Genomic DNA, 21,291 nt, shown 5'->3' on the forward strand with positions numbered 1-21,291 from the left:
AAAAAAGGCGTTGATTACCGACGGCTAAATGCCGTCGGTAACAAAAGACGGCCGCCGGTAAATAGTGTTACCGGCGGCGATAACGGCGGCACTCTCCCGCCGCTAAACGGGTCGTCGGCAACGACAATAACGGCGGCGAACATCCGCCGTCGGCAGTTAACGGCGGCGATGCCGCCGGAATTGTCGCCGTTAAACGGCGGAGCCTAGCCGGAGAATTAGCGGCAGCAGACACCGCCGCTAGGTACCGAGGGCTATTTTGCCGTCGGTAGAGAGCCACCGGAGTCCGGCTGACCCTGCCGGAAAACTACCGACGGCGAGTACCGCCGCTAACTAGCGGCGGCGAATCGCCGTCGGTAAAAAGCTACCGCCGGCCGGTGGGTCATGCCGGACGATGGCCGGGTATTTACCGAGGGAAAATTGCCGTCGGTAACTACCGACGGCGTTTTGCCCACGGTAATATTTTTTATTTTATTTTTTTATTTTATTTTATTTTATTTTATTTTATTTATTTATTTATTTATTTATTTTATTGTATATTGTATATCCACAATTTATTTCCGTATTTATACGGTATTGCATACTTTAGACGAACTTCCCAGTCGGCGACCCGACTTCCCAGTGGGTCACCCATCTTGCTTGTGCTCTGTGTCAAGCACGCTTAACTTTGAAATTCTTTTCGAGTGATCACCAGTACAGAACACTCGTATTATTAATATATCTACATCTATTAATTCATTTAAATGCTATATACTCACTCATATAATTATAATCTTTGAATATGTGGAGATAATACCTGAAATATGTTGTTAATTAGTGAGCGAGTTCGTTTCGGTCCTTATTTTTATCGTCGGTAAAATATTTAATTAATATTTAATAATTAATTAATTAATTAATTTTTTTTTTAAACATTAATACACCAAAAGTGTTTTAATTTGGTTATTATAATGTGATTTGAATTTATTTGTTTATGTTAAATGCAATCATCATCATCATTGCCATAAATATATAAAACATATATAGTTTTAATAATTAAAGCACTTGAAATATATAGTTCAATAAAACATAAATTTGAAAAGAAAGTGCAGATGTAATTTTGTTTGAAAACATAAACATAAGTCTAAGCATCATCATCATCATCATCATCGGCATCAGGGTGTGGAGGTGACTGAGCATTATACATCCTCATAAACGCCTCCAATTGAGCCATGCGGTCCTGCATCTGTTGGCGTTGTGCTTCCTCTGCCGCCATGCGCTCCTCCATGGATTGGCGTTGTGCTTGCTCTGCCGCCAATTGCTCCTCCAGCGTGGAGATCCGTGTCTCATAAAGCTGCTGAGACACCGCAGAACTGCCCGTGCTGCGGATAGACCCCCTACTAGCCTGACTCTGCCCGGCACTCCCGACGCCGTAGATCCGTGACCTATCAATTTGCACCACCTCCAAATACACCTCGTCTAGCCGCTCCTGTCGTCCTGTGGCAGCGGCCAGTCGATGAACCTCGGCCTAATACATACATAACAATGCATAATTGTTAGAAAATAAATACATTCACTAAATATTTGAATAAACTTAAACACTTACGTCAATTCTAGCATCTCTCTCCGACGTATAACTTCCGTCGGCGTACGTGTGGAGGCGGAGGAAGGTGGCATAGTTCGGTGCATCCTGGGGAGTACCAGGATCCAAGCTCTGTAGATGCATTTATATAAGATAAATAAGTTATATTAGTCAATATATTAATTTAATTTATATACTTAATTATTTGTTAATTACATACCATATACTGCTGCATGATACGAGTCGACTGGGACCCGCCCACGTGCCTACTGATCCCTGTACCCTCCCCATCGGGCTCGGACATCCGGTTGGCACGAGCTCGATTTGAAACAGCCTCAACCTCGGGCTGATGCCAGTAATCCCGGAGTCCAGTCCAAAAATCGGGAGTCATCCAGACGGGCCTAGACATCTCTCTCCCTTGGCGGATACACTGCTTGAGATCTGTCTTGTAGTCGCTCATCATGTCGGAGTACCTTTTGCGGGCTTTTGTCTCCCACATTTTCCTCACGTCACGCTCATCATCGGGCTGCCACGTAAACTCTTTCTGTTGAAAGAAAGAGAATTAATTTAATATCAAACATTTTAACAATTTAATATGATATATTTATATGTATTATAAATTTAATTGTACCTGTAATTCATCAAAAAATTTATCCTTCATCGCCGGGGGCGTCAACTTCCATGTGTACCCGCCTGGGTTTTCAAACATCTTAAATGTGCGCGTGCAAGCTGCGGACAGGCCAGTGGGCTCCAACAAAACACTGTGTACAAGTAATTTTGTCACTTAATCATGGTGTACGAGAAACAGTAATTTTAACTAATGTACTTACCCAGTCGTAGGATGCCTCTGAAATACCGTCATCCCATCAGGTGCCTTAACCTCTCTCTCTCTGATAGCGGCAGCTGTAGGGCCCCTAGGCCTTCTAGCCCGTGAACTACTAGAAGCCTGGGGAGTCTCGGGAGTCCCAGAAATATGCGTCCCAGACCCATCAGATGTATCTGCTGTAGCTTCTGGCGCATTAACGCCAGATCGCCTCCCAAATCCCAAGATACCTCGAGAGGTAGACATGATGCCTGTTGCATACAATTAAATTAACAAATATATAGCGAAACATAACATTAACAGTAACTAACAAACATAACAAATTTGCAATCAAATTCAACCAAAATGTGCATTTACATTTATTCATAAGCATCACTACTATCATCATCACTATCGTTAGATGTCAACGGGGAATCATCGTCTTCTGCTTCATCGTCATCTTCAATCTCAACGACTCCACCGAGGGGATGAAGGAGAAGTGGTTGTTCAATGCCTACACTTGTGTGAGTAGGCATAATAGTAACCACTTCTTCTTGAAATGGTTGATCTAATGTTGATGTAGATACTGCAGTAGACACTTCAACCTTTGATCTTGCGTTGACTTTGCATGCTGACCACCAATTTTTCTTTGATTGGTTCGTACTGGGATAGGGACAGTAAAACACTTGAACTACTTGACTCGCCAAAACAAAGGGATCATACTTCTTATATCTTCGTGTGTGGTTCAGTGAAACTAACTTGAAGTCTGTATCAATAGAAGTTCCCTGAGCCGACAAGTCAAACCATTCACAGTTGAACAAGACTGTCTGCTTAATTGGATACCCCGGATACTCCAGCACGCAAACCTCTTGCAGACGCCCATAAAAGTCTAGCACATCTCTATCACTACCATACACCGAGCCTTTTATGCAAACGCCACTGTTCACAGTCGCACTCTCTCTATCATGATCAGTTGTGTGAAACCTGTAGCCATTCACGAAATACCCGGAGTATGTTTCAATCTCCCTTAATGGTCCAGCTGCAAGCGACCTAATATAAGGGTTCAACTCGTCGTTACAAGGACGACAAACCTGTTTCACACAAATATCATTTAAGTTTGCTAGCCAATTTTAGAGTAAGTAAATGTATATTTAACATAAATTTATCGTCTCTTACGTAATGGTTAAACCACACAATAAACTCGTTGTGAAACGCGACTTCAAACTCTGCATCAGTCATGTAAGGATTTGCATATCGTTTTTCCTCCTCGAAGATCCTTGGATACAAAGAATCAAATAAATATGTTAACACCTATATATGATGAACACTTCTTATACGTAAATTGAACGAGAATACTCACTTGCTATATGTCTCTGCAACCTCTGCACAATTGCTCAAAATATACATGTGTGCAGCAAGCCATTCGCGCTCATACATGTATCTCTTCGTCCCTCGGCCAAGTGAACGCCCAATAGGTTTGAATATGGCGAGACAAAGAGGATCATCATTTTCAGCAACGGGCATCTCAATATTGCGAGGCAAAGTTGTCCACTTTGTAGATATTTGATCTTCAAAGTAAAACGAAGAGAAGGTTGACATTTCTGCAAGTAAGTATGCATTGGCGATGGACGCCTCAACCTTGGCTTTGTTTTTTATATGATTTTTTAATGTCCTCAAATATCTTTCAAAAGGATACATCCACCGATATTGCACTGGACCAGCCAATCGTGCCTCATCTGCCAAATGAACTGGTAGGTGCTCCATTGAATCAAATAAACTAGGCGGGAAGATACGTGACAAACATGGTTTTCGTACCTCAATTCCACATGTTTTGTTGTCATTTCCCTTCATGTTTTGCTTGTGAATGCTTGTTTGTGCCCGAATATTTAGTTTTATGAAGATTTGATATCTTGGTGTAGTTTTGGAGTAATTTCAGGAACCATCAATGATTAATTGGAGGATTTTGAAGATATGAGATTGAAGTACGTCTCGAGAGGAATCCGTGAGCGCAAACGGCGACCAAATCCGAGTCCGGACGAGGGAGAACGGAGCAAAACGAGCGGCCTGCGCAATACGCCCAGTACCCCGCGGTCACCACCCGCGGCCGCGGGGTGGGACCGCGGGTCAGCTGCCCCGACTCCAGTAGACACCCGCGGTCACCACCCGCGGCCGCGTGGCGGGACCGCGGGTCCCCTGACTCTCCCCCACGTTTGCCGGCCGCGGGCGCGGGCCAGGACCGCGGGAAAAGGGCGGAGCCTCCCCAAGTGGGCCCCAGTCGGGTTTTTCACCCCTTAAACCCCTTTCTCCCCCTTTTCCTCACATTATTCATCATCCCCAACATCACACACCCACTCCATCTTCCCCAATTCTCTCCAATTCCAAACCCTAGCCTCCATTCTCTACCATTTTTTCTCTCTTCCACACACAAAAACAACACCAAAATCAAATAAAGAAGGGGAAGACTTGGAAAGGAGCTCATCAAGACTACATGATTGAAGATCAAGATTATAGGATTTGTCTATGAATCTCTATCTCTCTATATCTTTATTTATGTTTTCTTATGACTTGAGATTTGCTTTTATTATGAATATGCTTGGCTAAAATCTCTTATCTTAGGGATTAGATTAGATGGATTTGTAATGGATTGATTTCTTTGTTCAATATATATCTTGATTGTGCTTATTGTTATCTTTTCAAGTCCTAGATTTATCTCTTGTATGATTGGTTGGCCACCTTTTGTGCATTTCTAATTTGTGATTTGAATCGGGAGAGGATAATTACAATAGATTAGGAGTTTGATACATATCATCTCAATAAACCGGGAGGTTGAGAGGTGGGTGAGGGCTTGTTGATCTTTTGTGCTCTTGGGAGTTATAGGTTAGAAATTGACCGGGGACGGCAATTATGACCTGTAATCTACTGTTTTAGTCGTCCGGGAGGGGGCTAAAACTAGTGGGGAGATCGCCCTAGATAAGTAGGCCATATCAAGATTAATATTGCTTTAGATTGAAGTTCATTACGATCCATCGAAATCTAGTCCCTAGGATAACTTTCCTTCGAGTCATTCCCCAATTTATTAACTAAGTTTATCTTGTTGTTATTTTATTTATTTGCTTATTTAGCTTTGTTTTAGTTCTCAATATCTCTTCATCTTTGGTTGTCTAAATAGATTGAAAACAACTTATTAATAGTATTTAGAAGTTTAAATTCACCAATCCTTGTGGAATACGACCTTGCTTCCCTTATATTGCAACTACACCGTATACTTGCGGCGTGGTGAAAATAATAGCGAACAAGTTTTTGGCGCCGTTGCCGGGGATTGGTTGAGTTTTTACTTTTGATATTGTGAAAAGTTGTTTTTATCTAATTTAGATATTGTTTTTATGTTTGTTTATTTATATGTTTATTTGTTTTTGTTAGAGAAAATTGCTCCACAACCGTAAAAGCGGCACCAAAAATGGATGATGGAAGGAATGAGTTGGTTGAGCAACTCCAACTACAATTGGCGTTGATGCAACTTAAGTTGCGTGTTTTGGAAGCCAAAAGAAATTGTAGGCAACCAATGATCCAAAAAGCCTTCCAACCAACACCTTCCTATGGTGACTTTTATGACATGGGGTGCAATGCCATGGAGTGGCAATCACCATTGGAGTATGAGGACCATTTCAATAGTTGGAATTATGAAATTTCTTATTCCACTCAAGAAGGCTTCCAAGGGGGAAATCGATACTATCAAGAGGAGAAATCAAATTCAAAAGACGATCTCCTTCAATGCTTCATAGCTACACAAGCTTGGATAGAAAAAAGTCTAGCAAAATCGGAGGTTATGCTAGAAGAGCAAAGAAGGTCTTTGGCTACCACTATGGAAAATCAAAAGCGAATTGATGATTTTTGCATGGCCATTAGCCTTCAAAATGGAACCTTGTATGAGGAACCAATGCCAATGCTAAGTGAAGAGCCTCAAGAAGTTGAAGAAGAGTATGAAGAAGATGAGGATCAATTCTCCAAACCCCTTGAAGTCGAGAGCCCAACTTTTCCGACACAACCTCTACAATTTCAAAAAGATGAAGATTTCACAAGCTTTAAAGAAAGCAAAGTCAAAAATTTTGTCGATCCTTACCTCGCCACAGGCGATTCTATGAAGGCTTGCTTCTTTCACTTTTATTTATCTTCATCTTTTGATTTTCACTTTGATTTGTCTAATAAGGAATTGTTTGAGTGTGGTGGTACTCTAGATGGTGAACGAGATTATCATGACGCCCGGGATGTCTCAAGAATTGCAAAGCCACCATATTTTTGGGTCGCGGTGGATGGAGCATGCAAATTTGATGAGAAATGGCCACCACCTAAGCCTCCACCTCGTTTGTGAGTACGAGACAAGTAACCATTTTCTCCTTCATCCAAACTTATTTCTCCTTTGTGTGAAATAAGTTTGGGGGGAGGGTGAAGATGGGTTACTTATCTCGTTTATCCGTTGTTTATTTATTTAGTTAGTTTAGTTTTCGAATAATGAGATTTTGTCTCTGTTTTTGAGCTTTTCCTTGTCTTTTGTTTTTGAGCTTGATTGTTGAAAAACATGAGTTGGATGAAATGTGTGTTGGGCTTATGATATGAATGTTGCTTTTGAAAAGAAATTGTGTGTATCACTTGTGGATTATGCATGAAAAGTTTGAACTTGTGACAAGTGAGTTAAATGTTTTGCCTCCAAGAACTTGATAATGAGCTTGTAAGATTTGAGCCATTGATTGTCATATTATCACAATCTCATTTTGTTCTTGAGTGTAAATCGATTGAGCATGTATGTTGGTCTCTAGAACTTGCCATGAGTCCTCTCTTGAAAATAAAAGTAGATGTGTTGTTAATATTGAAGTGATTTAAGGCCATCTTTGTTAGCCACTTGACCCCAATTGTGCCAAATTCTCATATGATCCTAGTTTACCCCTTTTGTGCCTTGTAGCCTTTCTTTGAATGAACCAATGATAAAGGGGTAGAACTTAGAGTGTTAGTGGTTGCTTTGATGAAGAAAAAAAGTTTGGGAAATGATTGAAATTGCTTATCAAGCTTTGATTGTGTGAAAATCACTAATCCCCTATGAGCTCAAAAAGAAAAAGAAATGAAAATGAATGTGAATAAAAGAGCATAAAGGGGAGTGATTTGCCTTTTGAATCATAGTCATGATAAGTATCACTAAGAGTGAAAAGAAGAAATGTGGGGATTTTGGTTTTTGATTGATAAGAACAATGGTGAATATGACATATTCAATTTGGGAATTGTATGGGATATGAGTCACTTTGCCTATAAACACCTCACCTCACCAAAGAGCTCTCATTGCAACCTAAATAGAAGCCCTTTTTGATCTTTATTTGTAACACATTGAAGTATAGAGAGTTAGGATAAATGGCAAGCTTATGGTAGATTGCATATTTGTTTCAATTTGAGTGCAAACACGTCCATTCTAAACACTTGAGAGTTGAGTGCGTCATTGAAACATCCACTTTGTTAGGATTCAAGCTTGGAGGTTATAATATTGAACTCATTATCACTTGTGACTTCTTGGAATGCATTTCTACTTGTGATGCACTTTTGAAAGATTTTTTGTAAAATTTGAAGCCCTTGAAATGACACCAATTCATGCTCACATGTTTGTTTACTTTTATTTCTCTTCTCTTCGTCGTTTGGGGACAAACAACACTTTAAGTTTGGGGGGTTGACAAACATGGTTTTCGTACCTCAATTCCACATGTTTTGTTGTCATTTCCCTTCATGTTTTGCTTGTGAATGCTTGTTTGTGCCCGAATATTTAGTTTTATGAAGATTTGATATCTTGGTGTAGTTTTGGAGTAATTTCAGGAACCATCAATGATTAATTGGAGGATTTTGAAGATATGAGATTGAAGTACGTCTCGAGAGGAATCCGTGAGCGCAAACGGCGACCAAATCCGAGTCCGGACGAGGGAGAACGGAGCAAAACGAGCGGCCTGCGCAATACGCCCAGTACCCCGCGGTCACCACCCGCGGCCGCGGGGTGGGACCGCGGGTCAGCTGCCCCGACTCCAGCAGACACCCGCGGTCACCACCCGCGGCCGCGGGGCGGGACCGCGGGTCCCCTGACTCTCCCCCACGTTTGCCGGCCGCGGGCGCGGGCCAGGACCGCGGGAAAAGGGCGGAGCCTCCCCAAGTGGGCCCCAGTCGGGTTTTTCACCCCTTAAACCCCTTTCTCCCCCTTTTTCCTCACATTATTCATCATCCCCAACATCACACACCCACTCCATCTTCCCCAATTCTCTCCAATTCCAAACCCTAGCCTCCATTCTCTACCATTTTTTCTCTCTTCCACACACAAAAACAACACCAAAATCAAATAAAGAAGGGGAAGACTTGGAAAGGAGCTCATCAAGACTACATGATTGAAGATCAAGATTATAGGATTTGTCTATGAATCTCTATCTCTCTATATCTTTATTTATGTTTTCTTATGACTTGAGATTTGCTTTTATTATGAATATGCTTGGCTAAAATCTCTTATCTTAGGGATTAGATTAGATGGATTTGTAATGGATTGATTTCTTTGTTCAATATATATCTTGATTGTGCTTATTGTTATCTTTTCAAGTCCTAGATTTATCTCTTGTATGATTGGTTGGCCACCTTTTGTGCATTTCTAATTTGTGATTTGAATCGGGAGAGGATAATTACAATAGATTAGGAGTTTGATACATATCATCTCAATAAACCGGGAGGTTGAGAGGTGGGTGAGGGCTTGTTGATCTTTTGTGCTCTTGGGAGTTATAGGTTAGAAATTGACCGGGGACGGCAATTATGACCTGTAATCTACTGTTTTAGTCGTCCGGGAGGGGGCTAAAACTAGTGGGGAGATCGCCCTAGATAAGTAGGCCATATCAAGATTAATATTGCTTTAGATTGAAGTTCATTACGATCCATCGAAATCTAGTCCCTAGGATAACTTTCCTTCGAGTCATTCCCCAATTTATTAACTAAGTTTATCTTGTTGTTATTTTATTTATTTGCTTATTTAGCTTTGTTTTAGTTCTCAATATCTCTTCATCTTTGGTTGTCTAAATAGATTGAAAACAACTTATTAATAGTATTTAGAAGTTTAAATTCACCAATCCTTGTGGAATACGACCTTGCTTCCCTTATATTGCAACTACACCGTATACTTGCGGCGTGGTGAAAATAATAGCGAACAATACGCTCAAGTTTGCAAAGAGTAACAGCTATCTTCTCACTCAGTATTCTCATGTCATATATGGCCACGTTGCGGGATGTTAATTCTCTGAAGAAGAAACTTAACTCTGTAATTGCCTCCCAAACATTCTTAGGAAGAAGTTCTTTAAATGCAACAGGCAGAAGGATTTGCATGAACACGTGACAGTCGTGACTTTTCATGTTGTGCATCTTCAGGGCGTTCATGTCAACGCATCTACTAATATTTGACACGTACCCATCGGGAAACTTAAGACTCTTGATCCATTGAAGTAAGATCTTCTTCTCTTCCCTGTCAAGCGTATAACATGCTTTCGGATACCCTCGAGTTCTATCCACTTTCTTCAACTCTTTCCGCTTGCAGAAGGTGTTCAATTCTTCTCTAGATTTTTCTGTATCTTTTGTCTTCCCCTTCACATTCAGGACAGTATTAAACACGTTATCAAACACATTTTTCTCAATGTGCATGACATCCAGATTATGTCGAATCAAAAGATGTCTCCAATAGGGTAGATCCCAAAATATGCTTTTCTTTTTCCACCCTACATCTTGATATTTGGCGAGTTGAGCGTTCCTGCCATCGAAGTCTTCGGTAACCTTCACGAAGCCTAACCCCTCGATTTGATTCAAGATTTGTATTCCTGATCTTTGTTCTGGTGGACCAACATTGCATGTCTTATTCCTCAAGAATGAAGTTTTGTTTCTCCTAAACACATGGTTAGGAGGTAAGAACTTCCGATGATTATCAAACCACGATTGTTTTCCACTCATCGGCAAAGTGAATGCTTCTGTATTCTCCATGCAATGTGGACATGCCAATTTCCCAGCTGTACCCCACCCAGACAACATAGCGTACGCTGGAAAATCACTGATAGTCCATATCAGAGCTGCTCGCATCTGGAAATTTTGCTTCAACGATATGTCGTAAGTGTTCACACCAACCTCCCACAGAGATTTTAACTCGTGTATCAATGGCTGTAAGAATACGTCCAACTTCATCTTTGGGTTTGATGGGCCAGGCACGAGGACTGTGAGGAACATGAATTGTTCTTTCATGCACAACCACGGAGGCAGGTTATACGGCGTGACAATAACTGGCCAAGAAGAATATTGACGCCCTGATTGTGCAAATGGGGCAAAACCATCTGTAGAGAGGCCCAATCTCACATTTCTGATCTCATCGGCGAATCCAGGAAAGACTGAATTCAAATGTTTCCATGCCGGAGAGTCGGCCGGGTGGCGCATTATCCCATCGTCTGTGGAGGTCGCATGCCACCGCATATGTTCAGCAGTTGCAGGAGATGCAAACAATCTCTGCAATCGGGGCGTCAAGGGAAAATAGTGCATCTGTTTGGCGGGCACTTGTTTCTTTCTGCGACTCCCAGATGCACGCAAGCTGTCCTTATATCGTGATTGGTCACAGAACATACAACTATGTAGCTCACTAGTTTCCCCCCAATACAACATGCAGTTATTAACACAGCAATCGATCTTCTCTACTGGCAAACCCAAACCACGTAGATTTCTTTTCGTACTATAGAAGTCTTCTGGACAGTTGTTACCCTCTGGTAAAGCAGCTTTCATCATCGAAGACATCTGATTGTAAGTCCTCTCTGACATGTGGCTTTCAGTCTTTATGCTCATGAATTGAGTCATCCAACTTAATTGTGTGTACGTGTCACATCCTGCGTACAATGGAGTATCCGCTGCATCCAACATGTTATAAATCTGTTGAGCGTCATTATTGGGCGGCTGCTCCAGATTTGGAGGATCTTGATAATTACTAGGTCCAGCATGGTCATGCACCATCCTTTCGTAGTTATTGTATAATCCATCATCCTCATTCATTATAGCATGTTCTCTCGGCATAGACAGCGGTGCTTCCCCGTGACAAACCCAAACTTTGTAATTCAGGACAAATCCACGCCTACTAACATGTTCTCTGACCGTAGGTACATCTAAATACGCTTGATTCTTGCACTTCTTACACGGGCACCTAATGTTACCTTGTCCATCTGTGTACGCCGTTTGATTGAACGCCCACTCAAGGAAAAACTCAAGCCCCGTTTCAAATGCGGTACGATCATTGTATCTCGCGTACATCCACGTACGATTATCACTCATTCTTGCAAATTCTAATTGAAAAAAACAAATAAAATATAATAAATTACTTGAAATCTAACAAAATTTCGACAGCATAACCCCACTATCCTAACTACCAAGTGCTCGACTCTACCAGCAACTATAGTGACCATAGTGGTCCTAATTTACTAAGCCTATACTAGGTCTACCCGGCCCCCCAATGTCGAAGCAATAATACAATACAAATAAAAGCAATAAAAATCATGGTAATTAAATTAAAAACAATCATTTGTAGGGAGAAGATCCTTAAGAAATAATCAATTTCTATCCCAAAGGGAGAAGATCCTTAAGAAATTGATTAAATCTATCCCACAATATATATATATATAATAATATAACATTTCATAAACACATAGCACATAACATTTAATTTAACAAAATTATCCAACATATATAAATTATTCTAACAAACAATTCTTAAACTAATTGATTAAAATTAATATAATTTAAAATTAATCATGCTTCATAATTTAAAATTAATCATGCTTCATAATTTAAAATTAAACTAACAACATATATTAAATAGATTAATATAATTTAAAATTAATCATGCTTCATATAATTTAGTTATAAACAAAATCAATTATAAATTAATTAACTATATATAACAAATAAATCTATTTAATTAATATATAATTAAATACATAAATAAATTCATAATTAAATAAATAAATAAATAAGAGAGCGTACGGTGGTGGTTTCCGGTGGGTGTCGTGAAGAAGGCGGTGAAACGAGGTCGTCGAACTACAATAAATAATATAAGTGAAAATTATATAATTATATATATATAATTAAAATTAATGAGATATATATATATATATATATATATATATATATATATATATATATATATAGATCTAGAGAGAGAGAGAGAGAGAGAGAGAGAGAGAGAGATACCTGCTAGGGCGGCGGCGGTCGGCGGCGGCGGCGAAGCAGCAGCAGCAGGCAGGGGAGGGGGGGTGGATTTTCGTGTGTGTGTGCGGCGCAGAAACTGAAAAAAGAAGGAACCCGCTGCCCTATATTTAAACGGTTACCGACGGCAAATGCCGCCGCTAGCTAGCGGCGGCAACTTTCCCGCCGTTAATTCTATAAAATAAATTATTTAATGCGTATTTTAATATTAACGGCGGCGTCGCCGCCGCTAGCTAACGGCGGGGAATTCGCCGTCGGTAGATGGCCGGTAAATTCGAAAGTTCGGGTCGCCTGGACTGCCGCCGCCGTGCCGCCGTTAGCTACCGACGGCAAAATAGCCGCCGGTAGTTTTCGACGGTAAAAACGCGTTTTTTTGTAGTGTAATACAACAAACGAAATTACGGGATAACACAACATCTGATCCCTTTGATCGGCTCTCTCGTTTGCCTGAAAATCGGTAGATGGACAATCTCAAACACTGTGATTATAATAGGATCATTAAAACGTGATAATGCAAGGCAGACCCATGCAAATCCTTGTGATAATCTAAATAATTCAAAATCGATCAAACTGCTTGATAAAAATAATGCAAACTCTCATCGTTGAGGGAACAACCTGTGCCTTAAAATAGAACACATATAATACCACTAGTTAAAGAAACAATATTTGTTGTCCAATGAAATTAACATCAAATCTTGATTTCTACAACTCGATCTAAAATCAAGAGCACTTGATATGAGTTAGCAACATCTACAGAATGGCTTCTGCAGAGTGGAAGAGAGGAACCTCATTTTTACGAGCACGAACACGCTATCGATTAACATTAAATATGAGTTTGGAAAGGCAATGTAATTAATAAATATTTTTTTATAGTATTTTGATTCGAAAGTTCGAAAGTTATTATCCTAATTTCCAAATCAACCTAAGTTATTGTCCTAAAAAACCCTCTAACTCCGACAACATGATAATACAACAATTGAAATTATGGGATAACACGGCGTCTAATAGTTTTGTTTTATAGATATATTCAAAATTAAGTGATTGTAATTAAGTGATGGCAAGAGCTAAAGCCTAAATGAGCTGAAACAATGAAGAATGTTACATGTTTCACTTACTGATGCAAATTTACTAGCAATTAAAACACAATAGCATTTCACAAACTTAAGATATTTATTTGATGTGGAAAATGCACACACTTATTTTCTTAAGGGTAATTTTATACATAACCCCCATTTTACTCACTATATCCTTCTAATTTAAAAAATAATAAAATAATAATATTTTTTACTATTTTGCCCTTTAACTCTTAAATTAATTATCAACTAACTAACTACTTCAATTTTGGAGTAATATTAATTAACAAAGTAAATATCCAATATTTCGTAGTCTTTAATAATTTTCTACTTTTTTTCTTCTGAGGGAAATCCTCTTCTACAAAAACAAACGAAAAACAAAAATAAAAACAGAAACAAAAACAAAAATACATCCATCACTCCATAGCACCCATTCGTATTCGATCTTCTTCTAATTTCTATGTTTGCAACTAATTAGCAATCGGCAAATCCCTTTCGTACATTTCCTTTTTCACTGATTTATCACTTGCTATTCTTGTCATACACTTTAACTGTGCAGATATCTATAAATCTCATCAAATAATAACTTAATCACCATAACTCCAAATTTTTGTATGCATATATTCTCATGAAACAAATTCTGAAATTTAGTTGATTGCCAGAATAATCATCTTTGCAGAATCAATTAATCAGAACAATGCATTGCAAAATTTGTTCATACGCTATGGCTCCCGTCGAAATCCCTAGGCCTTCTAAACTCAGCGTAAACTCTACAATTTGGGGGCCATGTATATAATTTATTATTAGGAATTTATTTTGAGAGCTATAAGGGTAGATATGTACATTTATAATTATTTTAAATAATTTTTTAAATTAGAGGCTATAAAGAGTAAAATGGAGGCTGTGTTTAAAATTACCCTTTTCTTAATTGCCTCAGCATCACATATAACATTTTCTGTTAGTTTTACTCCTATTACGTACATATTTTATTTTAAGGTTATTTTTTGTGTATTATATACATATTGGGCCCAAGTCGGAATAGAAGAAAATTATGTCATGGGGAATTCAGCCCAACTCAAAATTTGGTTTTTGATGTTGAATTGTTGAGCTTAATTTGAGTAAATTGGTGTTTTAATTGCTTCTTTGTTATCAATTCAAGGAATAAAAATGGATTATAGTTAGGCATAATTTAAAAGATAAATGATGGAGCTGGGCATATATTTTGTATTGGGCTGGAAATTTATTTATTATATAGAGAAGCCCAATTAGTCTTGAGTTCGAGTCTCAAGTGACGCGGTCTTTAAATTTCTTTATTTAATGTTGTAATTTATCAAAAAAAAAAAAAGTTTACTTCATAGCTAAACCAACAACCCCTACGGTTACTAATAAAATTAACATCAAATCTTGATTAATTCTATAACTCGATCTAAAATCAAGAGCACTTCATATGAGTTAGCAACATCTACACAAACACAATGGCTTCGGCAGAGTGGAAGAGAGGAACCTCATCTTACGTACGAGCACGAACACGCTATCGAACGAGGAAGGAGATCGTGCATCGAAGATCCTTTCAGTTGGCTAGAATCCGTTACTCCAACAAGTCTATCTGCGTCTGCTTCTAGTCCGAGATGACGGTGAGTTTGAGGAATCTACTCGACTTGACTCAGCTCGATTCGTTTGCTTCTTTCTGCATCTCCACGCGAGTTGGATCCGTCTAGCTGCAATTCCTCGCCAATAAGGCGATTCATACCTACAATGCAAAGAAGGCAACGAGTGCAATATATGATGCTCACAATGCTATGCACGAACGTGTTTGCAAGCTAACGAGCCCAATACTTTCAAGTTAATCGATTCATTTATAGGTTATGCATTATAAAGAAGTTACCTTATGGCGCCTTGAACAAGTGAACTCCTTAAGAATCTTGCGAAGAGATCTTCAAAAACAGCAGCTCGTAATACAAAGGCCTCGACGTTTGTTAAACAAGTTACTAGTAATCTACAGGAAGCAGCAGATGAGCCGATTTTAATAGACAAGAAGCAGTAATTCTTAAATGAAAAAATCCAACGCAGACAGCAGAAACTCACCTGCGGCAGGGGAAGCAACTCTCGATCGTCTCTTTCATTTGCCTGAAAATCGATAGATGGACAATCTCAAACATTGTGACTATAACAGAAACATTAAGACGTAATATTGCAAAGTAGTAACACTAACCTGTTTGGCAAGTCGCAGAGCCACTTGACCTCAAAAAGAACATCTAACATTAAGTTTAAAGGAAAACTTGTTTTTTAATTCCGTGGCACAAGCTACAGCTAAAGGATTGCACTCGAGTAAATCAATGATCTCTATCCAAGAGTGATCATACGGCCAATCGAGCTGTTGTAATTTGTAGCAATGCTGCATGCTTAGTCTACGAAGCTCCGGGAAGCTTCCACGTTGAGGTCTCCATCGCACCAAATCGGTGTCTTCAATTTGAAGTTCAATAAGTTTCAAAAAATTCCCCGGTGTTATGTCCCACTCTGGGCCTTGAAATGCATAGCAATATAAAATGAGAATCTCGAGATTTGGCAACAGCGAACCAATGTCATTCATATAATTCCAAGGATACCCCCCTAACCCAGACAAATATAACACCTTGAGACTTGATGGAAACATTGAAAGAGGAATCGTATTACACTCATACTTTATCTCAGGATTATAAACCCGATATTTAAGTGTCTCCAAATTCTGGAGTTGTGAGATATAACCCAAGCAACTCGATGGGTTTCTTTCATCATCATCATCATCATCATAAGGCTTCAACTCCACTTGAATTCCTAATTCCTTTAAATTAGGAATTCTTTTGAGAACTTCCATTGTACAACTCTTTGCACTCACACCAATAAGTGAGGTGAGTTTGTTCAAGGTACCATCATCAGTATTAGGGGTTGGTAGGTCCCTTCTCCAAACACTAATACGCTCTAGTTCTTGCATGTCCCAAATTTGCACAGGCATATAAGACTGAACTCCACGCTTTTTAATGAACATATGTGGATGGATAATCAAGAATTGAAGGTGAAAAAGGTTGGATATGGAAGGAGGGAGCTCCCCGTTGCATTTTAGGGAAAGGTACCGCAGACAAACAAGTTTCAAAATTTCAATTGGGATATGGTAAAATCGAACTCCAAGAGCATATAGTACCCTGAGCAACTTGAAACCCATGGCAAGTATTGGGATTGGATATGGGTGATAAGGACCAACACAAAGGAGAGAACGGACAGTGGATGCACAATCACTTTTTATCGAATCATACACTTGTTTGAAGCCAAATAAACTATTGTAATGGGCACACAAGCGACGTTGGTCTTTTATTACATCATCACAACCTCGTAAGACATGTAGAAACTTGATCCTACTAGCTTCTACCTTACATAAGTGCTGCCAACAAGAATGCACGCGATACTGCCTATCCAAATACCAAGAATTTTCTGTGTCGAGAACAAGATGATACGACTTAGAAAGCTTTTCCCAGAAACCTTCAAAACCCTTTTCAACATTCAGTTCAAGAAAGCCCTCAGCACTCAACAGATAATTGATACCGGATGGAGTATGATTGATATATGGAGGGAAAGCTCCCATATAGAGGAAGAACATTTTTAAATGTTGGGGTAAGTAGTCATAACTTGGGAAAAGTACCTCTGATATTTGATTATATGCATCCTTGAAAAGTGAGTTGTGTTGTTTGTAGGCTACCTCAGTCCAGTATTCTGGGGTCTTGTCGGCTTTTGATAGGAGCTCTGCAACTGTGACTATGATAAGAGGAAGACCTTCACATTTCAATGCAATCTTCTCTCCCAGTTTCTCAAGTTGAGGAGGGAAACCGTCTTCACTAAACACCTTCACACCAAACACCTTCTCACCAAGTAGATTCTTACTATCTTCTTCATTCAACAATCTCAATCTCATGCCCCCATGCTGCTTGTATGTTATACGTTGTCTACTTGTAAGTAAGAACTGAATCCCTCCAAGAGTATTCTTTTCTAGCAAGCAATTTATCAAGCGATCTACTGCTTGTTCCTCCCAAACATCATCCAACACGATGAGGCATTTCTTATCCTGCAATTTTTCTTTCAATAGTTCAACTACTTCCTCATCGTCATCATCTCCTTGGGCAAGCATTCGGTAAGCGTTAGGATCCACTTGAGCTAGAACACAGCGTAATAGTTCATTGGGCTCGCATTTTCTGCCCACTTTGACCCATGCTCGAAACTCAAAATGGCTCCGAATTGATGGATCTTCAAAAATATGTTTAGCAAGAGTTGTCTTTCCAACGCCCGCCATCCCAATAATCGAATAGTGTTTATCTTCAAGAAGATTATCTCTAGCGTCTTGAAATGCATAAGATCTTCCAACCATATTTGACTTGATTCCACCAAAATCGATTCTTGAGGAAATAGGCTCGCCTTCTTCTTCAGCCATATTCTCCATTTCAATGATGTACTCCTCCTCCATCATCTTCACCATCTCGACGAAACAATCAACATGGTGTTGCAGACTCTGCAAATCTACAGAGAATGACAAGTTGCTTCTCTCGCTTTGGAGTTGTGGAAGAATCTCAGGTAAGACATGGGATTCGAGTAAATCTTCGAATTCCCAAACTGCCTCTTTGATGAGTTCATCCAAAGCATTCACCTCCGTCCTGATCTTGCTGCAGCTGGTCTCGTCCAATTTTCGCAGAACTTTCTGCAATCGATCCATCCCGTCGGAGGCAGGCTGTAAGATTTGTGGAGAGTGGGAAACGAGAGAAATGCGAGACGATTGTAGAATACGCAGAATCGTATTCTTGAGAGAAGCCGCCGCACCAAAAGCCGCCATACCCAAATTATCAGCTGAGATACGATATATTGTTGAAATGAAATTGCTTAGGTCTGCAATTTTCCTCCAAAATGAAGCTTAAACTAAACTGCAATTTTCCTCCAAAATTCAGTCGCCTAAGAATGAAACGAAGAAGAAGAAGAAGAAGGAATTATAATAAGCAAACGCAGACGAAACAAATGATAGATATCAGTTCTCTGCTTACCTCTCGACGGCGGCGGCAGCTGGATTTGATACAATTTCAGAAACTTTCAATTCCACATTCAAGAACTTTAGTAAATGATTTGAAAAGATGTGTATAATGTAATGCTAAAATATCGATCTATTGATGATTTTGAAGGCAATTGTGTGGAAGAATAGTAGCAAGAAATTATGAAGATTGAGCAATCAAGCTGTTGAAAATTATGAGAGCTGCTTCAAAATCAACCTTGCATTAATGTTTTTCAACAACCCAATTAAATGAACAGTGTGAGTTCCCCACTCCAATAAATATTTTTTGGACCTCAGCGTGGAAAGTAGATCAAAACGTGTTACGGTTGGATTTTTTCCTATAGCAGTACTGATAATTAAGATAAGATGGCCCCCCTTATTACGACGTTATAAAATACTCGCTCCGTCCCATTATTGTTGGTCTGTTTTTTTTTTTGGTGTCCCAATAATAATGGCTTATTTCTATTTTTTGTAATAATTTACACTATAAATAATGTGGCCTCACACATTTTTACACTATAATTTTATTATCCTAAATACTCGTGGCCAAAAGAAATAGGTCATTAATAGCGGGATGGAGGGAATAGAATATTTAAGAGCCCATTAATTTTACAAACACGAAAAGTAATGGTAAGAAATAAGAATTCTGGAAAACAAGGAAAATTGCTCCCTTCAGGATTCAGACCCAAGATCTGCATTCATCCAACAAGATGATGCATCCACCATAAATCTTGATAATCGAATGGCTAAAAATGGTTATCTGTTCTCATTAAATCTCGTGCCGAAAAGAAACGCTTCACTTATGACACTGACTCATTAAATCTCGTGTCGAAAAGAAACGCTTCACTTATGACGGGACGGAGGGAGTATTATTATTATTACTAGTACACTTCCTATGCGATGCACGGGAAATATTGTATGTGTTGCAAATTTAATATTTTATTAATAAATATAATGATATTTAAATCTATTACTTTTATTTTATTAAGTAATAACGAAATGTGAAATTTTGAAAATATATATGTATTGCATATATATGCTTTTTTGGAGCTTTATACTTAATCTTGGTAAATTTTTCTGTCAGTCATAATTATGTGGGTAGATTAAACTTCATCGCGTTGGGCCCGACCCTCCCCATCCCCTTCTTTTTTTCACCGTTTTTGCCCTAGTCAATGGGAGAAAGTATCATTTTTGTTATTAAAAGTATCATTTTGTATATTAAAATTATCATTTGTAATGTATCATTATCTTTTATAAAAAAAATATCATTTGCATTTAAGAAAAATATAATTTTGTATTATTAAAAGTGTCATTTGCATACATTAAAAGTATCATTTGCATGCATAAAAAGTACTCCCTCCGTCCCAATAATGTTGTCCCCTTTCTTTTGGGCACGGAGATTAAGGAGTGTGGAATTAGTGTTGTAAAATAGAAGGCCCCACATGTTCAAGAAAAAGTAAGTAAAACTTAATTATCTTTGTTTCTCTCTCCACACAGCCGCTGAAACCCTTCCCCTCCCCCAACGTATCTCTCCCTCGGCACTCTCTCCCTCAACATACACTATGCAGACGCCGCACCGCCGGCGACGCCGATTTCTTTACCCTTCGGCAGCAACCCCCTCCCTCTCTCTCATCCTCACGCTCAAAACAACACACTTAAACAGACGATGTTGCTCACCTTCCCTCCGAATCACTTTCTTTCTCTCTAATTCCGGCGTCGGCAACAACCTTAATAAGATTTCTATTTTTACAAAGCTTTCGTTTTGAAACATCATGTGTTCTTATTCCCTTAATAAGATCCCTAATTTACAGTGAGCCCTAATTTCTGGGAAAAAAAAAACAGATGAGAGGCGGAACAAAGGGGGAAGGGGGGAGGAGCTCAAAGGCGCCGGAACACAGAGGGCAGAGGAGATGGAGCTGGGAAGGTGGCGGATCCCTAATTTTCGACGAGCCCTAATTTCTGAAGAGGCGGTGCCGGCAGAACAGATGGGCAAGGGAGAGGTGGTGCCGGTGGATTTACAAAGAGGGAGGAAGGGGCGGCGCCTGTGGAGTTACAGAGGGGGAAGGGGGAGGTGGCGCCTGTACAGAGGGAGAAGGGGGGAGGCGGCGCCGGCGGAACAGAGGGGAAGGAAGCGGTGTCGCCGGCGGAGTTACAGAGGATAAATGGTGGAGTGGATTTCGAGAGGGGAAGGGGGAGGTTGTAGAGAGAGAGAGAGTCGTGATTTGTGAATTGTGATTTAGAGGGGGATTAATTAGAATCATGTTAATTATAAATTAATTAACTTTTACAATTTACCTAAAAAGGAAATGAGACAAGATTATTGGGACAACCCAAAAAGGAAAGTGGGACAAGATTATTGGGACGGAGGGAGTATCATTTATTTTTATACAAAATATCATTTTCTTTTATAAAAAATACGCAATGTTTATCAGGATACCTCACACAATTAAAGTCAGATGAAAGTCGAAACTGTCTACCTGATTTAAACGAAAGTCTTCCTAAACGATAAAGTTGGAAT

At 39.4% G+C, this 21,291-nt stretch overlaps 1 protein-coding gene across 7 annotated transcripts in view; it reads right to left on the bottom strand.

The window, feature by feature from the left end:
* Window positions 1–19,011, bottom strand: part of LOC131026591 (probable disease resistance RPP8-like protein 4) — a 44,966-nt gene extending 25,955 nt beyond the window's left edge. For 2 of the 7 annotated variants that reach the window (XM_057956493.1, XM_057956492.1), the window contains exons 1-5: window positions 18,769–19,004; window positions 15,924–18,651; window positions 15,779–15,838; window positions 15,597–15,710; window positions 15,216–15,461 (exon numbers count right to left, since the gene is read on the bottom strand). In XM_057956493.1, coding sequence (XP_057812476.1) covers window positions 15,954–18,563 — 2,610 coding nt within the window. In that variant the 5' untranslated portion in view covers window positions 18,564–18,651; window positions 18,769–19,004 and the 3' untranslated portion in view covers window positions 15,216–15,461; window positions 15,597–15,710; window positions 15,779–15,838; window positions 15,924–15,953. Of the gene's footprint in view, window positions 1–15,045; window positions 15,462–15,596; window positions 15,711–15,778; window positions 15,839–15,923; window positions 18,680–18,768 lie in introns of those variants that run through there. The other 5 variants (XM_057956494.1, XM_057956490.1, XM_057956488.1 and 2 more) reach the window with 5 other exon arrangements.
* Window positions 19,012–21,291: the final 2,280 nt, after the last annotated feature.

The sequence above is a fragment of the Salvia miltiorrhiza genome, chromosome 5 (assembly GCF_028751815.1).
Source record: "Salvia miltiorrhiza cultivar Shanhuang (shh) chromosome 5, IMPLAD_Smil_shh, whole genome shotgun sequence".
Lineage (NCBI taxonomy): Eukaryota > Viridiplantae > Streptophyta > Magnoliopsida > Lamiales > Lamiaceae > Salvia > Salvia miltiorrhiza.